The sequence below is a fragment of the Oratosquilla oratoria genome, chromosome 14 (assembly GCF_046742065.1).
Source record: "Oratosquilla oratoria isolate Oo_2021 chromosome 14, ASM4674206v1, whole genome shotgun sequence".
In the NCBI taxonomy this organism is placed as follows: domain Eukaryota; kingdom Metazoa; phylum Arthropoda; class Malacostraca; order Stomatopoda; family Squillidae; genus Oratosquilla; species Oratosquilla oratoria.
In genome coordinates, this window is record NC_134790.1 from 26,551,670 (window position 1) to 26,571,393 (window position 19,724).

A 19,724-nucleotide genomic window follows, 5' to 3' on the forward strand; every position below is an offset into this window, starting at 1 on the left:
GAAACCCTGATACATCCAAGACTGGAATATGCGTCATTAGTATGGTCCCCATAGAGAGTGAAGGATATAAGCAAGATTGAGAGAATACAAAGGTCAGCAACCAAACTAGTCCTCAGCCTGACAGGTAAAACATATGAGGAAAAACTAAAAGTACTGGGTCTCCCAACTTTGGAAGATTGAAGAGAAAGAGGTGACATGATTACAGAGGTCAGGTCATTAAAGGGGATAGATTGCACTAATAGAAGAGATCTGATTAAAGATGGGAGGGCTTTAAGAGGTCATGGAAGTAAATTAAGAAAGACCACATGTCGAAAGGATGTGAAGAAATAATTTTCCATATAGATGTATATATATATATGTGGAATAGCTTAGAAGGTGATATAGCCCAAGCTTAAACAATACATGAGTTCAAATCTAAATATGATAATTGGAAATCAAAGACATAGTTTCAGTTGGAACTGTACATGAATTTGAGTCTACGTATGTTGGAAAATTAGAGACTAGGAGATGGGATCCAACAAACACTGCTCCTCTCCTGTATACTACAGTTAGGTAAATACAGCAGATCCCGTTGTAACATCTGACACCCCCACTGTAGCCTCTCAAAAGGATACCATTCTTGCATCTCTGCCTGCCCATGATGCTCCTGGCACACTGAATCAACATGTTCCTGATTCCCATCCAACCCAGTAGTAACAGGAGAGTAAAGAAAAAGATTTGTGATGAAACTGACAATGTTCTGCAAGAAGCATTGCACCAACTTCAGGAGTTGTCATCATCCACGGAAGATAGCAGTTCACAAACAGATTCTGCTTTTATAATAAATGATCTGAGTCAAATGTGTTTTGAAAACAAAATATATGCACAGAAGCTAATCAGTGATATTCTTTTTCTTGGTAAAATACGGAAACTTTCCTCATCTACTAAAATTATTGAATGAATTGTTACTGAATAGCATAATAACTGTTCACTGTTACAAATTTATGTATTGGTGTCTATTAGTTTCTATTGCAATAAGAACTACATACATAAATAAGTAAAACAGTGTTTTAATATATCCTTCTTCACCATCATGTGAACAATTCTGACCCAGGGCAGTGGGCAAGGTGCAGGGATGACCCGTCATTCAGGAGGTGCTAAGATAAGAGGGAGGGTGGAGAAGTGTGGAGTGTATTCAGGGATGGAATGGGTGGGAATGATTTTATGCCTTTTTCTTTTTGGCTACCCCCCTTGTAAGGGGGAAAAAGCCTTGGTATATGTATGTATGTATGTACTCATAAAATAGTGGTCTTCATGGATGGTTGCTGGTAACAGCTGATTGCTATATAGACCAAGCACACCAGACTAGCCCCATGCCCCCTGTTACATTGGTTCAGTGATAAAATATGGTGGGTTGTACATTATACGACATTACATCACATTAGCACTATCTTTTTGTTTATCCCAGTAATTCTAAAGTTAGTGTCTATATATACTATAATGATTACTAAATATGTAATGCATAAATGATTGTTATGTATATAATAGAAAGGAAGACTGTGGCAGGATTGTTATGTATACTAAAATATTACTTAGGTCATCAGACTACAAAGCTTGTCTCACCTTCAATTATTTATGTAGCACTTGATGTATTGCTTGATACATTTCAGGTATCATGTCTGATAAGCTCTGCTTGGATATTCTTGTGGTATACTGCAGACACATACAGCTACATCCATTTGAAAGAAACATGAGGGTAGCCTCTAGACAAGCTTTTGCAGGTATACTATCCCTTGTATTGGTATCCTGTTTGCTATAAAGAAGGTCACTTTGTCTAAAAGAGTATGGAATGTATTTGGGTCCATTCTCATGTAGTTTATGAAACTTTTTCTATTTCCACTTTCTAATTTACATAATACGGTCACATGAGTTCCTAATTTTCTTCTCTTAACCAGTCTTTGCACCATTTGTCTTTTTGCATGTTCTTTTCTTTCTCACACACAACAATTATTATGCTATATAGTGCTTTCTTTTACAAATTCTTCTTGGTGGCCATCATACTGGTAGTTATCACACTGCACACAGTCTGCAGGTCCTGCCTGAACGACCACACACTCTGGCTGTGCCTAGGTTTGACTGGGCTAACTCGGCACCATGTGGACAACACTACAGTTGTAACTGTGGGCTTTGCTTGTTTGCAGGCAGTGCCTGCTGAGCTGTGCTCGATCATCTGGACAGGCCTCAAGACAAAACTCATACAATACAGATTTCCTCCTCCACGTGACTTATAAGTCAACAGGTCTTCTGCTAGGAAGAATCTAGTCCATAGAATGAATAATTAATGTTTCATGGTGAGAAAGGTTACCCTACTTGAGAAAATCTTCATTTCACTTGTTTCAGCTCCCTTTCATTCCCCAGGTTCTATCAGCCCTCCCTGTCTGTTGTATACCCTCTCTTCCCTGTCTCCCTCATCCCCTCAGGCCATAGTCAGACAGGTAAGTAGCTGGTACATTCACTTTATTTATGTGATTACACGTGGATCTATGAACACTCTAGGATACACCACTTCACATGAGGGAAACCCCCGCACAACGGGGGAAGGAGAGCCAAGGTAGTATCGTAGATCCTCGGGGCAGGATTTCATGGGCAAAGAAAAAACAATAAAAAATAATCATCATTTGTGTGAAAAAATAAAGTTTTTTTTTTGTTTCTTTTCTTTTTTTACCTCAAATTCTTAAACAGAGATTCATGGTCTGGGAAGCATTAATGGTGAACACTGAGAACAATAACAGGAATAATATTAGTAATATTTCATGTTTTAGAATACAATGTTTACATGTCAGGAAAGTGAAGTAACAAATTGCGAATGGACAATTTTGTTGACTAGAAGTAGGGATTGATGATCTGGTAAATGGTTTGAAAGGTTGTGTGAACAATGACACCTTCTTCATCTGCAGTACCTCATTCTGCTGTTTAAGATTCAGTACTATCACGACAACAGAATATGTACAAAGTAACCTTTAGCATTAACATTATTATTATATTGGTTTTCCTGTCAATGGTGTCATTATGCACAGTTTTTTACATTTCTTATATCTTTTAAACAACTGCGATGTTGGGTTACGGAGTGCCTGACACATCTACAATGCTTCATTTATGTATAAGAACACTGAAAGCCATTTTGATAAAACCATGTACAAATGACTCATCTACAAAAAAGAAGGTCATCTGGCAAAGATTAAGGAAACAATACCAGTAATAACTATATTGATCATAATTATAAGAATGATGATAACAATAACAATAATATTATTTATAATAATAATAATATAATAATAATGATAATAACAATAATAATAAGAATGATTATAATGATAATAACAATATTAATAATAATAATGGTCACATATAAATACAGGACAAATATATATAAAATGATGCATCACATGTTAGACCAGCTGCAGAAACCATGCGGAGCGGGACAAGTTGCATAAATAATGACAAGTTGGTTAACAGAAAGCAGAAAGTGACTCACCACCTAAAGAAATTAAAACTTTGCTTCTGGACTACATACATACACAATGGGGAAAAAAGCACTGGCAGAAACCACAAGCCCCACTTGAGTGTGTCCCAGTGGCATCCAGAGAGCGTAAGACAACACATTTGTTTTTTTCTTCTTCATCTCTGACATTTTACCTGTCCTTTCCGTATCCAAACTTGTCAAAAATAGCCACCTTTGCATCACAACAGAAACTCTTATCCAAACCTCCCTTCTATCAGAGAGATCTCAATCACCTCTCCAGGAAATGTTGGAAAAGTGAGACTCTACATATCACCGATTCGACCTTTTTCTTTTCTTTAGCACAGATGCGGCCGAGAAGACTTAAAAGAGAGTCGTCACCTTCCCTACATTCCTGGTTGAATCTCACTTCAACACATGCATAGGAACTTTGGGTTACCCATCACTTTTGGGGGTCTGGGCTGGGTAAGTGTGACCTCTTGCACCACTTAAACTTTACAGTAAACAAAACTAATATCCAATCCACAATTTCAAGCAAACAAAACCTCTAGGTCCTCAAAAATTGTTAAACATAATAATTGTGCTTCTCAAAACTGTGCTTGTAACAAAACTACATTATTGCAATCAAAACAACATTATATCACAAGTGCAACCTTATTGATATTAAAGTATTCAAAACTTATATCCTTACGAAATTATGCTCAAGTCTAAGTACATACACTCTTATCCTATTTGCATCCATTTTGAAGGGATTCATGACAGCTCCACATCTGCCTTAGCATTGGAACTGATAAGTAATTGATCTATTAAACTAAATATAGAAAGGACTAAGAATAAGTATTCCACAAACTAAACTTTCCTCTTACTTGATTTTAACAAAAATTAGCCTTTTCAAGTACTGCTGTTAGAAACAATACTCCTGTAACTATGCACTAAATCATTATATATTCTATGAAAATGTAAGTAAAACTTTCTCTGCAAAATTTAAGTTTGTTTAGACCGATGGCTGACACAACCTTAGTGAGCACGACATTTAACCAATCTGACAGCTTATCTTTCTTCTACAATAACCATTCAAAATAACTACTCAAACAAGACGCAAATAATTTGTAAATATTTTTATATATATATTTTTCTTACCTCTAGGCCAATGTATAACAGAATTACCAACAATAGATAACAGTGATTGCCATTTTTTAATGTACATGTGAGAAAACAGGCTGAAATGGGTGCAAATTGGTCACTCCTCTATCATTATGCTTTTTCTTACTAGACAAGAAAATAATTAAGATGCTTTTAGAGTAACATCCAACTCAAGTGAGTGATAGCAGGCCACAAGGTCACACTTCTCCCCAGCTCCAAGACCAGCATAATAAAATTGCAGGCTTCATCACAAATGTTGCAAATGACTACACTCATCAGGAACTATTACGGGCTACACATGGTAAAAACAATACATTATTTTCGTTCTCATCATCATTGTGATCACAATGTAAACATACTTCTGGCACATTGATATCTTCGTCGCCTTCACTGTCTACACCGTGGCCATCTTCATCATCACAGCTGCCACCAATTCTGTCTCACAGATCCTCCTTTACTGAGATTCAGCAGGAGACTTGGCATGTATAAACACATTCATATCCCATATGGCAGAGCTTAAGAACTACTACAAGGCCTACCTAATTTTTTTCACTATCAACCAGTCAGAGGAACTTACGGTGTAAACATAACATTATCAAAAAAGCAAGAGCACATAACAATGACAGTCTATCGATACACATATATGGTACCCCTGTGGAGAATTGGGTTTCATAAGTTTTAGCAGACTTAATAACATGTGAGACCAGCATGATGGTATACCACTATGGATGTTATATCAAATCACATCAGTTATGACTGAAACAACAATTCAAACTAGGGAAGAACCTCATTATAACGAACTCTAAAAACAAGTACCCTTAACTGTCAAAGAGCTTATGAACTACCTAGTCCAAACATTGAATATCAAAACTAACCAGGGCACACCAAACCAATACACCTGGTCCCTTGGGTTCACTGTAATGAGGTTCCACTCTTCAAGGTAACACTGATACAAAAACTCCTATTAACCTACAAGAACAAATATCACATTGTTTTCCCTTCCAATTTAAAAAGCTTGTGCTCATGTAGCTTCAAATGACACAGCCCAAAGCAATGGTGGGTGGGTGGATAGGTGGGGAGACGAGGGTAAGAGCCTCTTTCTGAGCCAATTGGAATGATGTTACAAAGTGAATGTTATGGCACGAAATGACTTGTTTGCAAATGACATCATTACAAAGACTGTTGCATAGGAAAACAACCTTGAATTCCAGTAACATGTTTCCACAGCTTTGACCAAGTGGAATATGAAATCAGGACTAAAAAATTTCCTATCAACACAGACTGTGCACTATGGTACGGTACAGTGATTGAACTAACTAAAGCTAGACAGTAAGTGTAGATAAAAACCAACCCTTACTTACAGCCTGTGCTCAATAGCAGGCAAGCATTTGGGCTCCTACAGTTCAATAACCTTCTCAGGGTACCAACAATCACAAATCAAGACTGTCATTAAGTGATATGGGTATTCAATCACTTTCTATAATTAAGTACTTATAAACAACTCTTTTTTTTTTAATATTATTATACTCAATAACATTTATCCTATAGATTATCATTTCAATCTATAACATACCTCTTATATTCTTCACAATATACCTTTTTACCTTGTGCTATGTCTGCTGCATTCCACACACGCATTAAAAGCCTACAATGTACGAATCATTTCCTATCTAGACTTCAAATTTACTATAGAAATGTGTTTCTGCTAATATATCACCATAGATCACGCTCATTATTAAACCTTTCCAGCATTTGGTGGTGATTGGATTGAGAGTTTGTTCCCTACAAATTCTCTTTCTGCTCCTACAATACAATCTACTTCAACAACAGCTCCCCACCGGTCATAAATTTAGTGTCTAAAAAAATATACAAATTTGACCATTTTCACGGGTAACATTATCAATGGAAGATTAATAACTTAATTTACAAGTTGTTTCTAGCATTCACAGAGAAGTTTGACTTCTTAATGACTAAGCCCTTCATATGTCCCATTCTCAATTCACCAATCGCTGTAAGGCTACCTCAACATACATACATATGGAATCCAATGAAAATTAAAATTTCCAAACTAGGACATCCCCTCTGCCAACCATTGCTGACTATTACACTCTCGAGCCAGAGAGGGTGGGAAGAGAGCTTCAACTTATAAATGAGAGAATAGAGAAGCTGCACAGAAGTGTTATCACAAAATGTAAGCTGCTACTTGACTGCTGCTACATGACAGAGGCAAGCATCATGTTGTTCCACAGCACTTGGTTCCAAACTACCAGGAAGCGGTCTAGCTACTAGGCATGGCATGCACCTAATGCTACTTGTGGTCTATGTACTTTGTTATCTCTTGGGCTACAAGAGACAACACAGTTTTCATAAAAACATCTTCAGCTATAGCTTCCTAACATCTACTGTAGGACACAACATTTACGAGGGTTATTATAAGTTACAATAATTTCATTGTGGAAAACGCGAGAGGTCATATCCTCATGTCCAACACTTGTACTACATAAAAATTTCATTTTTATCTTTTTAGGAACCTTTAAAGACTTCATAGCCTATAAGTGGTAAAATCTGAAGACTGAGGGCAAGCAGGGAATATACAATTTTCATTTAACACTTCTAGAACTTGAAAACTGATGCAGTCAAAAGAGAGCAATAACCTAATACTGTTCTGATTATAAAACAAAATATGTACTTTCACCTACTGGTCCTCACTCACAGTTACGAAAACTTGGGATCCTACAGAGCCACTAACTCAGTGGTGGTATTGCCGTAGTGAAGGATCATACGGCCAGAAGGGCAGTGGATATAACGTGTGCTGGCTGGCTTGAGGGGCTTGGTTCATACTATCTAGAGCTGGGTTTTGCATGTGTGGAGGCCACTGAGGGGTACTGGATGGGGTCTGTGTGGGGCGGATTACTCCCATGTGGCTGAGGTTGTCGCTCATCCTACCCATGGGGTCAGCCATGCGACCAAGATTCTCCCCAAGCCGCCCCATGCCATCACTACCTCGACTCATCGTGCGCAGATTGTCTCCAAGACGACTATAATTATCTCGCTCATCTAGATGGGTCATGGAGTCTGACATACGACTCTGGTTTTCAGCCATGCGCCGCAGGTGTTCAGCTAGATAACCTCCAGGTGTACTTGTCATGCGCCCAAAATTTTCAACTGCCATTCGCCCAAGGTTGTCCGTCATGTGAGCCGGGGTGTCTGTCATACGACCTGGACTGTCTGTTGCCGGAGACCTCATGTCACTTATATGACCTTGTGGTGCTGCCGACATTCTCCCAGAGTTGTCAGTCATATGTGTCTGTGCCCCCATACGCGTCAGATCCTGTGGCATGTGCAGCTGGTCCTCCACGCCCCCCATGGCATGCTGATCAGCCAAACGTAGAGGGTCTTCCTGGTCGGTGGCTAAAGGGTCTTTCATCAAGCCTGGGGTGTCTCTCCTCTCTGCCATATGCCGCATGTGATCCATGTGAGCACTTGTATCACGCATGTGAACATGACCACCATCATCCATGGAATCTTGTACATCCTCATTTTTCATGTTAATGCTGACGGACGGACCCAAGGGCACACCCAGCATGTTCTTTACAGTATTGTTTGCTGCACCATATGCTTTTTCTCTGAGGTCATCATTAGTCATATGGTGAGGAAGGGGTGAGGCCAAATACTCAGGATGATCTGGCAAGATATCTGGTAGCCCATCCACATGCATATTGTGGATCTTCTTTTTGTGTACTTTTAGGTTGAATTCATTGGGGAAGTACTGGCCACACACGTCACACTCCAAAGTGTCACCCCCACCAAAGTGCTTCTTTAAGTGCTGTGACAGTCCTGCTCTTTGGGTGAAGGTCTGCCCACAGTGCTCACAAGAGTAGTCCTTTTCTGTCGAGTGAGTCTTGAGGTGCTGCTGCATGTTGCTCTTCTGGCTGAAACTCTTGCCACACTCAGGGCAAGGGAAGTGACCACCCTGATGTACAATCTCATGCTTTTCCAGGTACTTCCTACTAGTGAAGAGCTTTCCACAGTAGCAACAGGGTAGGCTGTCATTGCTGTGTACCTCCATCAGATGCCGTCGTAGTTCTGTCTGCTTGCACATGGTACCACAAATAACACATGGAATGTCTTCTCTTTCTTCATGCCACTTTGTATGCTGCATGAAGGTGGTGCGCTTATTAAATGTCTTGCCACACATATTGCACTGGAAATCCCCATACATGAGCAGTTCTTTCTGATTGTGGGTTCCATGCTGCTCAGCCAGACGCATGTGCTTCTCGAGCTTCTCTCGCCACGAGAAGCCCTCCCCACAGGTATCACACAAGAACAAATTGTTCACTTTTTCAAAAATGCGACATTTGCCTGTCTGCTCTAATTTGCTGATGTGATAATCAAAGTTTGGTTTGTGATAGAAGTGAACTTGGCAGTAATGACACACATACTTGATCTTGTTTTTGTGGTTGTTGTAATATTCTCGCCTTTTCATGATTTCTTCTTTGCTGAGAGGAGGTGGGAGGGGCCCATGGGGTCCAACGTGTTGACTGTTCTCCATGGTACCATTAGCAGGGACCTGACCATGTTCGCTATTCATGTGGTGGTGACTCTTCATCTCATCATTTGGCTCTGGCTTAACACCATCTTTAAGGATTATCTGAGGTTCAAATATATTGCCGTCTTCATCTATAGTTTCCGGTCTCTGCATCCCAGGACCATCTGTGGACAAAGAAAATGGAATGATGAGTCATACATTCACTATGCAGTGTACATCTTAAAAATAAGTCATTGCAAATTGTGGCCCTGCATTTGTAAGAAGGTAAACTGTCAGTACAAAGTGAACACTACCTGTCCTAGTTTTAAAAACTTTAGTACACTGGTTAATAAAATATTTGATGCTATGGGGTTAATAGTAATTTTGGATCAAACAGTATACATCTATTATTCATGAATTTCTGAACCTGTGAGAAGCCTTGGTTACTAATTAAGAAAAATAAATATTGAGGGGAAAAAATATATAAATATATATATATATTATATATACACTTGTCAGTATCAGAGGAGGGATTAAGGGAGTTAGTGATGGAGTTTGGGAAGGCATACAAGAGGAGAAAGTTGAAGGTAAATGTGGGTAAAAGTATGGTGATGAGATGTACAAGGGAAGAGGATGACAGCAATTTGGAAGTGAGTCTTCAACAATAGAGGCTGGAGGAAGGAGATAGCTTTAAGTATTTGGGGTCGCATGTGGCAGGAATTAGTGTAGAGGTGGAGGTGGATTGTAGATTGAGAGAAGCAAGGAAGTGCCTTGGGGGATTAAAGTGTAATGAGAAATAAACATTTGGGAATGGATACTAAGAGAAGATTGTATGAAGGGGTGATTGTACCAACAGCACTATATAGGGTAGAGGCATGGAATATGGTAGGGGTTACAAGATTGGACAGGTTGAGAAACAAGGAAGTGAGGAGGAGAGCAGGGGTGGAAAAGGAGATGGGAGATAGGGTTGATGAAAGATTATTGGGATGGTTTGGACACACAGAAAGAATAAGTGAAGAAAAATTAGTGAAAGAAGTGTGGAAGACAGAGATGAATGGAGTGAACATGAGGGACAACTGAGGATGGGAGGGATAGATGGGGTGAAAAGGGTGTTGAGCAAGAGGGAGATGTCTGTTGAGGAAGGAAGGAGAAAGGCAGAAGATAGGGATGAGTGGAGAATGGTTGGGGGATGGTTATGTGTAAATGATATTCTGACGCAGCCAGAAGAGATTTCTCCCCATCTTCAATGTTTCTGTATGAGGGGATGGAGAGGGGGAGTTGTCAATTAAATGAAGCAGCCCTCCTGTGGATGTTCTGTGTCTTGTTGCATTGCTTCTGACCCAGGGCAATGGGCAAAATGCAGGGATGACCTGTCATCCATGAGGAGCCAAGATGAGAGGGAGGGACAGGTGATGGATGGGAGTGGAGTGGGTGGGGATGAAATGGATGGTAGTGGAATTCAAGTGTAATGAGAAATAGACATTTGGGAATGGATGCTAAGAGATTAATGAAGAAGTGATTGTGCTGACAGCACTGTATGGAGCAGAAACATGAACATAAGGGAGGAAGAGAGAGTTTAATTGTGTGTGAGATGAAATGTCTAAGAAGTATGGTAGGGGTTACTAGGCTGGATAGAGTAAGAAATGAGGAGGTGAGGAGTAGAGTGGGGGTGGAAAAGGAGTTGGGAGATAGGGTTGATGAAAGAGTATTGGGATGGTTTGGCCACATGTAAAGAATGAGTGAAGAAAGATTAGTAAAATAAGTGTGGAAGGCAGAGGTGGAGGGAGTGAACATGAGGGGGCAACCAAGGATGAGATGGATGGATGAGGTGAAAGTGCATTGGGAAAGAGGAAGATGTCTGTTGAGGAAAGAAGGGAGAAGACAGAAGATAGGGGTGAGAGGAAAATAGTTGTGTATGGATAATGCTATGATACATGGAAGGGAGTGGGTGGTGGATGATGGGGGGGGGGGGTTATGGAGTATAACTGAAAGATATTTTGACTCAGCCCATAAGATTTTCTGCCCATCTTATCTTTTTCTGCATGTGGGGGACGGAGAGGGGGGGGGATCTCCAATTAAATGAAGCGACCTTGCTGTGAATGTGCCATGTCTTGCTACATTGCCTCTGACCCAGAGCAATGAGCAAGATGCAGGGATGACCCATCATCCAGAAGGAGCCAAGAAAAGAGGGAGGGAGGGGTGGTAAATGGGAGTGGAGTATGTGGGGATGAAATGGGTGGGAGTGAGATTATGCCTTTTGGCTTTGATTACTTTCCTTGTAAGGGGCCTTCAGTATATTTATGTACAGATCTATTAATAAGATTACAGTGGACAAGGTGCAGGGATGACCCGTGATCCAGGAGGTGCTAAGATAAGAGGGAGGGTGGAGGGGAGTGGAGTGTATTTGGGGATGAAATGGGTGGGAATCATTTTATGCCTTTTTCTTTTTGGCTACCTCCCTTGTAAGGGGGAAAAAAGCCTTGGTATATGTATGTATGTATGTATGAATCAATTTCAGCACAAAGAAAAATAAATTTACAACTTTTTTTTTTTCCAATATGTTGGTAAAAGGTCCAGACGGAGAGATGATAATGGAAGAGAAGGCAGTAAGAGAAAGATGGACAGAGTATTTTAGGGAGTTGCTAAATGTGAAGGAGGATAGGGAGGGAAAGGTAGTTGCAGTGGGAAGTGCTAAGAAAATGACAGTGATGAGGAAAATGTTGGAAAAATAAGGAAATATGAGGTGAAACCAGTTATTAACCCCTTCCATACGGTGCCGCATACGTAGGCGGCATGAGGAGCAAGTGGATACGCGAGGCTGCCATATCGGCATCTTGATTATATTTATTGTAGTTGCCCCTGCGTAATGACATACTCTCTAAACTGTCTTTAATCACATTTTCTATGGTTATCAAAATTCACGGGTGAAAGAGAGAACGATTGATATAAGCGGTGACTATATTTTATGATGCGAGTATTATTATGACACGTCGTACGGCTGGCAGCGGATGCTGCCCGCAAGATTTAAGGCCCATACTGAAGAGGTTAAAATGACGAGAGCAGGTAAGGCACCTGGATTAGATGGGTGCCATATGGAGTGTCTAAAAAAGGGAAGTACAGTGATGGTAGACTGGCTGGTGTGATTGTTTAATGTTTGTCTAAAAGAGGGTAGATTGCCAGAGGACTGGAGGAGTGCCTGTATAGTTCTGATTTACAAGGGAAAAAGAGGACAAATGTGAGTGTAGTAGTTTCAGAGGGATCATTTTGTTGAGTGTAGTTGGGAAGGTTTATGGGAGGGTTTTGATTGAAAGAATTAGGAGGGAACAGAGGGAGTAATTGGTAAGGAACAATGTGGGTTTAGGACAGGTAGGGGTTGCATGGATCACACTTTTGTGATAAGGCAGATATGTGAGAAAGCTTTAGAAAAAGGTAAGGATGTTTTCTGCACCTTTATGGATTTGGAAAAAGCTTATGACAGGGTAGGCAGGAAGGCACTGTGGGGGTATTGCAGATATATGGGATAGGAGGAAAGCTGTTAAGAGCAGTCAAGAGTTTTTATGATAGTAGTAGAGCCTGTGTTACAATTAGAAATAGAGTGTGTTTTGAGGTAAAGGTGGGATTTTGCCAGAGATGTTATGTCACCTTGGCTTTTCAATCTATACAACAGATGGGGTGGTGCAAGAGATAAATGCAAGAGTAATACCCTGGGGATTGGAGATGGTTAAAGAAAATGGAGAAAAGTGGGAGATATATCAGTTGTTTGCTGACAACACTGCTCTTATGGCAGCATCAGAGGGGATTAAGGAAGTTAGTGATGGAGTTTGGGAAGGTGTGCAAAAGAAGGAAGTTGAAGATAAACGTGGGTAAAAGTAAGGTGATGAGATGTACATGGGGAGAGGATGGCAGCAAATTGGAAGTGAGTATTAAGGGAGTCAGACTGAAGGAAGTGGATAGCTTTAGACATTTGGGTGTGAATGTGGTGAAGGTGGAGGTGGAGGTAGAATGTAGATTGAGAGAAGCAAGTAAATGCCTTGTGGGATCAAAAAGTGTAATGAGAAATAGACAATTGGGAATGGATGCTAAGGAGATTATATGAGGGAGTGATTGTGTTGACAGCACTGTATGGGGCAGAAAAAATGGAACATAATAGATGAAGAGAGGAAGGGTTTAAATGTATCTGAGATGAAATGCCTGAGAAGTATAAGGGTTACTAGGTTGGATTGAGTGAGAAATGAGGAGGTGAGGTGGAGAACAGGGGTGGAAAGGGAGTTGGGAGATAGGGTTGATGAAAGAGTATTAGGATGGTTTGGAAACATGGAAAGAATGAGTGAAGAAAGATTAGTAAAAGAGGTGTGGAAGGCAGAAGTGGAGGGAGTGAATATGAGGGGGCAACCAAGGATAAGATGGATAGATGTGGTAAAAGGGACATTGGAAAAGAAGGATGTCTGTTGAGGAAGGAAGGGAGAAGACAGAAGATAGGGGTAAGTGGAAAATGGTTGTGTATGGATGATGATGTGGTGCATGGAAGGGTGTGGGTTGGGGGATGGGGGTGTAAGGGAGTATGTATGAATGATATTTTGACCCAGCCCAAAGGGATTTCTCCCTATCTCTTTTTCTGCATGAGGGGACAGAGAGGGAGGTTGTTGATTTAATGAAGGAGCCTTGCTGTGGATGTGTTGTGTTTTGCTACATTGCTTCTGACCCAGGGCAGTAGGCAAGATGCAGGGATGACCCATCATCCACAAGGAGCCAAGAAAAGTGGGAGGGAGGGGTGGTGAATGGGAATGGAGTGTGTAGGGATGAAATGGGTGGGAGTGGATTTATGCCTTTGACTTTGGCTACCTCCCTTGTAAGGGGGAAAAAGCCCTTGGTATATGTATGTATGTATCAACCTCCTCGCCTCCAGCAGGAGATGCAGCCCCGCAGAGATATTTCTTGGATTCTATACTGGGCCCATGATCTCTTATTAACTGTATATTATACTTTTTCACACATGGGGAACTGACACCAGATGAATGTTCTCCTCTTCCTATCAATTTCAGCCAATAACCTAGAAACTGTCCGACACCGATACAAGATGCTCTACAGTCCAAAGTTTCTTCCCAGAGCAATCTATGGGAGGTTCTGAGGACTGCCACCAGTCATTGTGGGGCTGCAGGTTTTTTCACTTAACCACTTTGGTACGATGACGCCTATGTAGGCGTCATGAGGCATGAGTGGGTCCACAAGCATGCAGGCATTGGTGTCTTGATTATATATATTTTTGTAGTTGTACATGAGTTACCCACAGATTCTGTGAACTGGATTGATCACGTATTCTGTGTTTATTATTACTTAGAGTAAAAGAGAACAAGTAATAAAGCAATGACTTTATATCTTATATTACGAGTAGTGTGATGCAAATTATATATGTCAACCAATGCTGCACGTGAGAATTTGAGTTGTACTGAAGTGGTTAATGAAACTTGGCAACAATTGATTGATTGATCTTGATATTATCCAGTGTCTCACACAGTGTTACACCACATTTTTGACCTTGGATATTTTCTAGTGTTCCTTGACAGCTTTCAAAGTTTCATGTTTGAAAATATACCACAGTCCTTCAGGGTCCTCAATACCCCAAGCATCCTGAATTGATTACAGGCCACTACTGTATATTTCTGCCCATGTGCATAATCCTTGAGCTTCTAAAGACAAAGTCCTAGTAGATTACAACTTGGGATTCTCCTATATTTGACATACAGCATGAGTGTTGCAATCACAAGTCTATGATCAATCCTAAAGAACTAAGAACTCTGGTAAATCCTGCAGGTCAGTGGAATCTTCCCATGAACATTAACAAGGATATGATTGATTTCCTTTGCTACAACTCTGGCAGTGGTCCACCACTGTTTCTCTTGTCACTGAAACCATGAACCAGCAATCTTCAATTTTCTGGATTTTGCCAAATTCAGGGAATAACTGTTTGTGTGCCTGGTCCTACAATGACTCTATTTAAAAGAAATTTATGGAGGGGAAGATGGGTGTCACAGTTCAAAGTTACAGTAAACCCTCACAATACCAAACTTCGTTATGCCAAATTTCAGCTATACCAATCCTTGTGAGATCTACCAACCAATCATCTGGTATAACAAACAAGGTCAGTATATGAAGTACAAAGTTCAGTATGGATGGTGGACACACAGAAAATTTAAATATGTATGAACTTACAGTATGTACTTTCAGCTATACTGACCCAGCCTTCCCCCTAATTAGTTTGATATATCAAGGGTTTACTGTATTGAATTCAACAGGTGTCCACACCATACAAGGCAGGTCCACAAAGTACACCTGCAGTTCATCGTCCATTCATTAATCACCATTCCTTTGTTTACATAATGATGTATGCAATTATAATGAATTAATATTATTACAACTGAAACATGTTTGAGATACCAACTTTATCAATTTTATGCAGCAAATACAATAGGAACTTTAGTGACAACCCTGACAACAAGAATCACACAATAATTTCTTATTCATGGAGAACAATATCCACTCAACGAAGAATGTCATCACATATAACTTCTATTAACCTTTCTTTTCAGCTCCCCTCCCTCCATAAACTTCTCATCCTTACCACCTCTATCTCTCCACCTCTTCAAAATGACATTGGCCCCAAGGATAGAAATGCTGATTATTGTCAATAAGATACACATCAGCTATTACAACGGAATGTCATAATCTATCAGACACTAATACTTACATCCTACAGGAGGTGGATATTTACGAGGTCGACCTCTCTTGCCTGTACCAGCTGGAATGTACTTCTTCTTCCTGGAATTCAAACAACATTTATGTTCACTCTTAAACACACTAATCATATAAAAATGTATAAATGTATATGTAAGTATGGAAACTAACTCCTGGATATCTAACAGGACATACATGAAGTTACACAAACTTTCTAACATATTAACAGCGTTAAACACATATCATTAGAAGAAAATCCAGTCTTTTGCTACTAACTTCACCATCTTTAATACAAAACTACTGGTATCTTATTTACAATACCAGATGATAAGACAGAAAATCTAGGACTAGGGAGGAATCAGGTTAGGGAACAGCCTTGGGTGGTCAGACTAGGATAGGATGGATGGCAAGGAACTGTGTTATTATGATAAAACAGCCTTGTATTCCTTCAGATTTAAGAAGGGATACAGTATCAGAAAATTAAGGAAAGGCATTAACCCATCACAATGCTTGTTAAAGTGTATGTGCAGCAGGGGAAAAAAAAACACACTTCATCATTACACTCACTCCTCAGTTATCCCAGGTTGGTGTTTCCGCGATCTCTGGTATCCGGGGTTCCTGCCAAGCAAAGCCCAAAATAAAAGAGGTTGAGAAAAAAAAAAGAATAAAAAATAAGGAAAATAAATTACCCTCTAAACCCAAGCTTCAGAAAAGCAAGCGGATTCTTTTTTAATCTCGGGATCTTAGGGGAAGATCTAAGCAGCCTAACACTAGAGGCCTAATAGCTTCCCACACACTTGCATGCCTATACCTAAGAACACAAAATCCATCCACCATATCATATTGTTAATGTGACTCTTCGTAGATAGCATGTAAAAGGATTGGTTAAAGAAAAGCTGCACAGCATAATTAGTGCTTCTATAAAGATTGAATTATTTTAGGGCCAAGATGATAAGCTTCAGAGTACTGTCAACTTCTGCCAAGCCTAAATGGGTACACCCCATGATATGAGAAATGATGTGATAAAACATACTGCCCTTTATTTCACTGATATGGGATATCTCCATACTGAATGTATCCAGTGATATATTCTTATGAATAATAAAAGAGGTAATGAAAAAAAAAAAATAATAATAATAATAATAACACAAGCAAAGAATAGGTTCACTGTCAGTAAATGTACAAAAGCTGAAAAAAAAGAACATATAACTCTATATTGCAATAACAAAAAAGTTGTGAATATTCTGTGCAAAAAAATAATAATAATAATTGTGCATAATTATCAAACACTGAGGCAAACTAAGCAAAGGGATACAGCAAATGTCTCTCCAAGTCTGCCATCAACAAGCCAGGAGAGCCAAGCTAAGGAGTGAGAGTAAATCAGCAAGAGTCCCAACATTGCCTCCAATGGAAGCACTCCCAGTATAAAGCAGAGCACAACACTTACTAGTAAACATTAAAACACAACTGAAGTTATCATAAGTCACCTCACACGTGGTACATATAGAAGCCTCTTCAACATGGTAGCATACATTATTTCATTCTAGCTAAAATCAGATAAGATTATCAATTCACATGTTGAGGTGCTAAAATAGGAAGGGTGAAAATTGGGTACTGGGTGGGTGTGGAATGGGTGTGGGGTGGGTGCATGCTATGACTTAGCAACCTCCCTTGTAAGGGGAAAAGGGTTTTTGGTATGTATATATGTATACTTTAAAATTAAAGAATAAAGGTTGTTCAGATTATTCCCTTCAGAGTATGTATATATATATACACACACACACACATTGATATGGAGAGGACTTACTAAATTGGGACAAGAGAAACACAAGAGGACATGGAAAAAACTCAAAAAGGATAGTTATAGAAGAGATCTTAAAAAAAAAAATAAATAAAAAAAAATAAAAAAAAAATAAAAAAAAAAAAGTGCACAGAGTGGTGGACACTTGGAACAAACTGGGCAAAACAATAGTGTATGCAAAAACCATACATGAATTTAAAAGCAAACTAGGCACTGTGAGATAAAGGCAGGTCACCATGAGCATAGCTCCCCTTCCTGTAAGATACAACTTTGTAAATACAACTAGGTAAATACATACACCAACTGGAATGGAAGTCTTGAATGAGCTCTGGAATATAGCGCTTTTCACTAAGTTGGAGGAGATGAACACCCAATTTGGTATTTGTATGGGAAGGGGTAAGCTTAATGGGTGCCCAAAATGAGTTAATAGAGTGAAATTGGTGAGTGAAAAGGAAACAAAAATGGAGGATGGTCAAGGCAGACAGAAATATGGTGAAACAACTAAAAGAAGACTTGATGTGAGCAGGGTTGAATCGCTGTTAGGCGTCATCCCCAAGAAAAGTTGTAACATTGAGATGCCACAACAGAATCAAAGGTATTACGAAGAAAGTTATCATAGTTTTTCTGGCTTTGCAAGAGATGTTAGAAGACTAGGTAAAAGTAGATTTAGAAAGGGAGATGAGGTATAAAAACATTTCATGGAATCAAGAGATTACAGCATTAAGGAAAGAGACTATAGATCTAAGAGCAGAATGCTTTCCAATGTATAGAGAAGTGAGTTGAAAAGACAAAATGCAGAAACCAATACAGTGCTTAGTGATCTAAAAAACAATTAAACATAGTAAAAATTGAAATGAAAGGTTGAAAAATGAAGATACTAGCAAAAATGAACCTTTGAAAAGAGAGGTAAAAGAACAAATTAAAGCAGTGACCGAGAAGGTTGGAGACTGCATAAGGGAGACAGATCTTCAAAAAATCAAATACTAATGGATAGATCCGGAGAACCAAAAAATAGCTTTTAAAGAAATTGTACAAAAACAAGTGGAAAAAATACAAAGGAAACATTTATTAAACTAATGAAAGAAAGAGAAAATTGGGTTAGGGCACATACATACATATACCAAAGGCTTTTTTCCCCCTTACACGGGAGGTAGCCAAAAGAAAAAGGCATGGAAACCACTCCCACCCATTACATCCTCTACACACTCCACTCCCCCCTTCCTATCATGGCACCTCTTGGATGACAGGTCATCCCTGCATCTTGTCCATTGCTCTGGGTCTGAAGCAGTGTCGCAAGACACAGCACATCCACAGCAAGGCCACTTCATTAATTCGGCAACCCCCCTCTCCGTCCCCTCATGGAGAAAAGGAGAAGACGGGGAGAAATCCCTTCGGGCTGAGTCAATTTATTTCTTATACATACTCCATCACCCTACATCCCCCACCCACTCCCCCTCATGCATCACAGCATCATCCATGCACAACCCTTCTCCATTCACCCCTATCTTCTGTCCTCTCCCGTCCTTCCTCTACAGACATTCATCTTTTTCCCAATGCCCCTTTTACCCCATCAATCCATCTCATCCTAGGATGTCCCTTCATGTTCAATCCCTCCACCTCTGCCTTCCACACCTCTTTTACCAATTTTCTTCATTCATTCTTTCCATGTGTCCAAACCATCCTAATACTCTTTCATCAACCCTATCTCCCAACTCCCTTTCTACCCCTGTTCTCCTCCTTACCTCCTCATTTCTCACTCTATATAGCCTAGTAACCCCTATCATACTTCTCAGGCATTTCATCTCAAACACATTCAAGCTCCTTCTCTCTTCCTCTCTTATGTTCCATGTTTCTGCCCCGTACAGTGCTGTCGGCACAATCACTCCTTCATACAGTCTCCTTTTAGCATCCATTCCCAAAATGTCTATTTTTCATTACACTTTTTAATCCACCAAGGCACTCGCTTCTCTCAATCTACATTCTACCTCCATCCCCACTCATCCCTTCCCTGCCACATTCGC

At 39.9% G+C, this 19,724-nt stretch overlaps 1 protein-coding gene across 2 annotated transcripts in view; it reads right to left on the reverse strand.

Moving 5' to 3' along the window:
* Positions 1–2,479: 2,479 nt before the first annotated feature.
* Positions 2,480–19,724, reverse strand: part of LOC143032817 (uncharacterized) — an 88,332-nt gene continuing 71,087 nt past the window's right edge. Inside the window, exons 3-5 of one of the 2 annotated variants that reach the window (XM_076197893.1) lie at positions 16,470–16,520; positions 15,916–15,986; positions 2,480–9,355 (exon numbers count right to left, since the gene is read on the reverse strand). In XM_076197893.1, the coding sequence (XP_076054008.1) occupies positions 7,392–9,355; positions 15,916–15,986; positions 16,470–16,520 (2,086 nt within the window). In that variant the 3' untranslated portion in view covers positions 2,480–7,391. The remainder of the gene's footprint in view (positions 9,356–15,915; positions 15,987–16,469; positions 16,521–19,724) is intronic. The other variant, XM_076197894.1, reaches the window with a different exon arrangement.